The 5,705-nt window shown below is 50.5% G+C and overlaps 1 protein-coding gene across 3 annotated transcripts in view; it reads left to right on the top strand.

Moving 5' to 3' along the window:
• Nucleotides 1–277: 277 nt before the first annotated feature.
• The window catches only part of HAGH (hydroxyacylglutathione hydrolase), a 15,959-nt gene continuing 10,531 nt past the window's right edge, over nucleotides 278–5,705 (top strand). The window contains exons 1-4 of one of the 3 annotated variants that reach the window (XM_026858627.1): nucleotides 315–346; nucleotides 2,093–2,123; nucleotides 3,567–3,748; nucleotides 4,216–4,280. In XM_026858627.1, coding sequence (XP_026714428.1) covers nucleotides 3,644–3,748; nucleotides 4,216–4,280 — 170 coding nt within the window. In that variant the 5' untranslated portion in view covers nucleotides 315–346; nucleotides 2,093–2,123; nucleotides 3,567–3,643. Of the gene's footprint in view, nucleotides 347–2,092; nucleotides 2,124–3,566; nucleotides 3,749–4,215; nucleotides 4,281–5,705 lie in introns of all 3 variants that reach the window. The other 2 variants (XM_026858629.1, XM_026858628.1) reach the window with 2 other exon arrangements.

Genomic DNA, 5,705 nt, shown 5'->3' with positions numbered 1-5,705 from the left:
TAGCGGCGGGGAGGGGGCGGCGGTGGGATGTCCCCTTACAGCGGGGCTGGGGGCTGTGCGGTGACCTCCTTGCAGCCAGTACCCGCGGTGGAGGGGGTGTGCGATGTCCCCTTTGAGCTTGGACCGGGGGGGCCGCCGTGCTGTGCCGCCGCCCTCCCCCCGCCTCTCCCCCGTACAGCCGGGACCCGCTGGGCGGCTGCAGGCACCCTCCCCGGGGCTCCCGGTGGGGTTCAGCCCGTCTGGCAGCGGGTCCCCCCCCGGAAGTTTGATGGGGCAGCGTTTCTCTTCTCGTTTCCAGGCTCAGGGGTGCGCCGAGGTTTTTAAGCTGACTCACAGCCCCAAGTAGGTCAGTACCTGCTCAGCTGGAGCCTGTCTGTCGGTGGCTTTTTGCATCAATAACCGATCTGCGAGGCTCCTGACGAATTTTGGGGCTGCCAGAGCGCTGGTTATTGCCCTGCGAGGAGGGCTTGGGCAACGCGGGCAGGCATTTAAACTGGATTTGATGGATGGCAGTCTGTATTGGCAATGTAAACAGAAAACAAACCCTAAACTGTCAAAGCTTTGCATTTAAATGTAGGGCCTCAATTCTGAAAGCATCTCCTTGAAGTAGAGCTTGGGCTTTAGCTTCGCAGTGTCTCTGGGAAGCCTTGTCAGAGGCCTATTGCATCACTCCAGTTCTAAGACCTGGCCCTAATGAGTTAGAATCCATTGACCTTAACTGCCAGACTTGGAAACCCTGATGCTATCTTGAGAACTGGCAAACTGAGAAACTGGCAGCTCCAAAGTTCCCCAGGTTGCAGGGTGGGTGCTGCCCCTTCCACACAGGTTTTGCTCCACCAGCGGGTGGGTGCCTTGCCCGTGCTGACTGGAGCTGGCTGTGCTGCCGGCAGTGTGGGCCAGGCGGGCAAGTCGAGTGGGAGTTGCCCTGGATTTGTGGACTTGGTATTGTGTAGAGCCACAAACTTGATAGGTATCCAAAAAATATCTTGCGTGCAGAGTATGTAAAAAGTGAATGTAGTGTTGCTTCTTAGGAGGTAACACAGGGATGTTCATCTGGGTATGTGCGTGCAGTGGTTTTTGAGTGACAGCCATGTTTGAAATAAGATTTTTCCACTCTTTTCTGTAATAAAAAGAGTAAAACAAATGCTATGGAGGAAAGGTATGAAGCACCCCTTTTCTGAGGGAATCCACTTTTTTACACCATGGTGCTGCCTGCTTGCCTTCGGTCTCCAGCATGTATGCATTTGTGTGATAACATTAATGCTTCTCGTCTGCAAACCCTTTCCTCTTGGCGATTCAAGCTGCACTAATGAACCGTTCCAGAAAGCGCAGCGTGTGATTCAAAGGCCACTGGTGTTCTGCTCTTCCCAGTCCTCTCTGCTTCAGGCATGAAGTCAGGAGGGATGCGTTACAAAGTGGAGTGCAAATGAAGTCATGGGGCATTAATTTTGGAGCAGATCTGCATGCATTAGAGCCATCCTGAAACGATCTGTGTCAGTGCTGGGCCAGGGCAGGGGTTACGTGGGAGCAGGATGGGTCCAAGTGCGCCCTTCCCCGAAGAGCAGCGCTGGCCCATGCGTGAGAGCACTTCTGGTTTGCTCTCCGAGTGGGCAGGCAGGAAAGGTGCAGCTTAGCTGCAGATGGGGATTCAGAATGAGTTTCATGCTTCATGGATATTTTCTCATTCCTTTGTTTAAACTATGTTTTGGAAAATGTTTCCTTATGCAGTGTAGCTTGTTTGTTTGTTTTGCAAGAATTGTGAATTAAACAGTCAAAGAGAGTTTGGGATCACAGCCAAGGTTAGAAATGGTTCATAGGAGGAAAGCATTTTAAATATGTGAATAATTCCTTGGACTTGAAGTTAAGGTTGTGTTTTCATTTGTTTGTTGTTTTTTTTTTTTTCCCCAGTTAGTGTCTAGCATGCAAACAAACACACAGTATATGTAGCTCTTGTGACTGATAGCATCCAGAAGTGCTTCATGTTAGGGCCGCAGTTAAAGAGCAATTGATTTTTTTTTTCTAGGTTTTTTTTTCCTCCTGTCACAGAATAGTAAGGGTGTGTTTGGGGTTTTTTTTGTTCTGTTTTTGAAAGGACTCTTCTGTTCCAGAGGAACACTCGGCAGGTATGGATGCGTTTCTCGATGCTACATGCCTTCACCACCAAATACCCAGTGCATGCCTATGCTGTTGTACCTTGGGGTTTTCTCTGCAGCATTCTGTTTAATTTTACTACCATCTCCCCTCCTTACTTCCCTTTCCTCATAAGCAAGTGAGATGGTGGAGGTAGAAGTTCTGGGCAGGACAGTTGTACCAGAGGGACCTTCCAGGGCTGGGTTGGCAGCAGCTGCACGCCCCAGTCAGAGCTTAGATCTTGGGTTTTGCAGCCTGGTTGGCCCTGTGGGTCTGCAGAGCTGCGGGGGGGCTGTGTTGGCTGCAGCCAGTCCATGGGGCCTCTTCTCCCTCAAGCAGGCTCTTATCAGGGCAGGACTGCCCTGTTTTGGGAGAGTGGGGCAGGTTGATTAGGAGCATGGTGACCCCTCCCTTTGGCACCGGTGGTGGTGGCCAAGCCCTGAGCGTCGGGAGCTTTAGGGAGAGAGTCAGTGGTGCAAAATGAAACAGTGGCTGAGCCAGCACAGTTCAGACCCACGCAGTCACCTTCAGGGGTGTGTGAGGGCCTTGGGCCTTCAGACAGCTTATTTCTGACTTGCAGAGACTGATGCTTTCTTCCCTGCGTGTGTACGGACCCAGATCTGAACTGCAGGGCACCAGTGATGAAAGACCTTGTTCCCTTTGCTTCCCTTTTTTTTTTTTTTTTTTAAATGGCAGAGCCTCTTAGGGATTGATTGTTTCTTTAAGAACTGCATATCTGTGAGTTGAACAGTGGAGCCAGGTTATTTGCATCTGGAATTAGATTTGATTCTTGGATCTGATTAAACATTTAACTAAAAGCAAATAGAAAACTACTGCTGTTGCATCAAGATAGCCCATGAGCAAGAAGCCTGCCTGCAGTGCGTGCCTGGTACCTGGCCAGGCAGGGAGCCTTGCCTTCCTCACAGAGAGCCTGTCTTCTCTCCATGCATGAGCAGGATGTGATTTCCCCAAGTAACGAGCCAGATATTTCTCTTGTAGCAGTGTGTGTATTTCTGTGTTTCTCTCTCTCTTTTTTTAAAAATCCTTTTCTGTCTTTTGGGTGTAACATGGCCTTTTGTGCTTTTTTTTTTTTTTTCCCAAAGTCACTATCTCAGGCTGACCTTTGTCCAGCTGTTCCCTCTCCATTCTCTTTTCCTGCCCCTTGAAATCTTTTCTCCGATCAAGGTACAGTGCTTTCCCTGCATGAGCACATCTCAGGGAGCAAAGTGTCCCATCCCTCTTTGGTGCAGCTCTGGGGCACAGGTGACACAGCCAGGCACTACGGCTTTGTCCCGTGGTGGCCTCTCTCCTCTTCCTCTGGACGCAGGTTGGGTTGTCCACACCTTCCTGTCTCTGGAGCCATGGGCTGGGGGCTTTGCTGTTCTCTGTCTCCCTCGTTCACTGGGCTAACCTGAAGTTTGTTTTGGGGTCCCCAGGTCCAGCACAGCTGCGAGCTGTCTTCCTGCACACAGAGCACGAGCAGAGGAAGTCAAAGACGGTCACACAAGCCGACATGAAGGTGGAATTGCTGCCAGCCCTCACAGACAACTACATGTACCTCCTCATTGATGAGGAAACCAAGGAGGCTGCAATAGTTGATCCTGTGCAGCCCCAGAAGGTAATGCTGTCTGCAGCCCATGTGAGCAGGGCGCTCACCGCTGCGGGCCTGGGAGATCCTTCCAGGTTGCCACATCCACAAGAGAATTAGTCACATGCTGACTCAGGCATCAGGGAAAGGCAAGAAATACTGGCCATGCATAGGTACAGACAGGGCTTCACAGGCAGAGTGCTGCTGGCTTAGGCAGCTTGTCCCTGACTTCAGGGGTTATTGACCTGATTTTGTTTTTTGCCTTTCGTTTGATGTAGATCAGAAAAGAGAAAATAAGCTTAGTCATGGCTAGTTGGATCAGAGACCTTGTGTCCTGTTTTATAATTACGATTTGGAGAGGGATGAGCTCTCTGCAGAGGTGCTGGTTTGGCACTCAGACCTTGGAGCAGTTGTGTCCAGGTTACGCCAGGCACTGGGTGTGCTGTTAAGTCATTTCATGTGAGTTGTAACGCCCTTGCTGTGCCCTGTGTCTGCAGGTTTTGGATGCAGTCAAAAAGCACGGCGTGAAGCTGACCACTGTCCTGACCACACATCATCACTGGTAACTATCTGCTGTGTTGGGATCCCTCTTCCCTCTTCAGAAACACAAACAGCCAAGAATTGTTGCTTTTCTGGATCAAGTTGTTCTTCTCTAAGCAGGAACTTAGGTGTGAGGAGAAGGATCAGAGCTCAGGAGGTGTTTCCTTGGGCTTGCAGTGACCAGATGCACTGTCTAGACTGCAGACTCTGGTGCCTTTAACCTTTAAAATGCTGACTTCTTCTGGGTGGCCAATGAAATAAATCTGTGTGAAGGTAGCTGTGGAGTGTGAGAGGGAGCACACTGAGGTGCCAGGACGTTCCTGTAAGGCATGCTACTCCCAGTCAGCACTTTTGGGAGGATTACCTGCGTTGCAGATTAACTCTGCCACGGTTGTTGTTGTGGTTTAAACCCGGCTGGCAGCCAAACACTATGCAGCTGCTCACTCACCCTTCCCAACCAGGGGATGGGTGAGAGAATTGGAGGTGTAAAGGTCAGGAGACTTGTAGGTTGAGATAAAAACAGTTTAATATTTGAAATAAAATGATAATAGTAATAACCGAGTGACACACAATGCAGTTGCTCACCACCTAATGACCGATGCCCAGCCCATTCCTGGCTAGTGATCCCAGAGAAGCTAGAAACCCAAAACCACAATCCTGGAAGCGAGAGAGTGAGCTTCACGGCCAACCCTCGCTTGTATGCTGAGCTTGACATTATATGATCTGGACTATTCCGTTGGGCAGTTTGGGTCCTGTGTTCTGGCTGTGCTTCTTCCCAGTTTCTTGGGCACCTGCGTACCAGCAGGACATGGGAATCTCAGGATGGGTTGGGTTAGAAGGGACATTAACAATCATCTAGTCCATCCCCCCTGCCATGGGCAGGGACACTTTCCAGTAGCCCAGGTTGCACAAAGCCCCGTCTAACCTGGCCTTGAACCCTTCCAGGGAGGGGGCAGCCGCAGCGTCTCTGGGCAACCTGTGCCAGGGCCTCACCACCCTCACAGTTTAAAATTGTTACCCCTGTTGAAAAGTCCTTGATTTCTTAGCAATAACTAAAACCATCAGTGTATTATCAACATTCTCCTCATACCAGATCCCATACTGAATCCAAACCACAGCACTATTCTAGCTACTAAGAAGAAGAAATTAGCTCTATCCCAGCCAAAACCAGTTTTGCTTTAGCAGTTTTGCAGTGCTGAACCTGAGTAACATCTCCCATGGGTCACAGTGGAGCCACCTCTGTGCCGTGACCTGCAGGACCAGCACTGCAGGTGGATGCTGAGCCGTTTGGACATCTGTGTGCCTGCTCCATGGCATCATGTGGGACACTGTATTACACATACCCCAGTTATCCCAATCTCTTCCTGCCCTAGTTACTGGGGGGTTGACTGTGAGCCCCTAAGGGTGGTGTTTCCCAACTAGATATGAACTGGGGGGGGGGGGGGGG

The sequence above is a fragment of the Athene cunicularia genome (assembly GCF_003259725.1).
Source record: "Athene cunicularia isolate RWA chromosome 14 unlocalized genomic scaffold, athCun1 chr14_part1, whole genome shotgun sequence".
NCBI lineage: Eukaryota > Metazoa > Chordata > Aves > Strigiformes > Strigidae > Athene > Athene cunicularia.
Note: the sequence above shows the minus strand (reverse complement) of the source record. Positions and strands in the feature narration are given on the sequence as shown.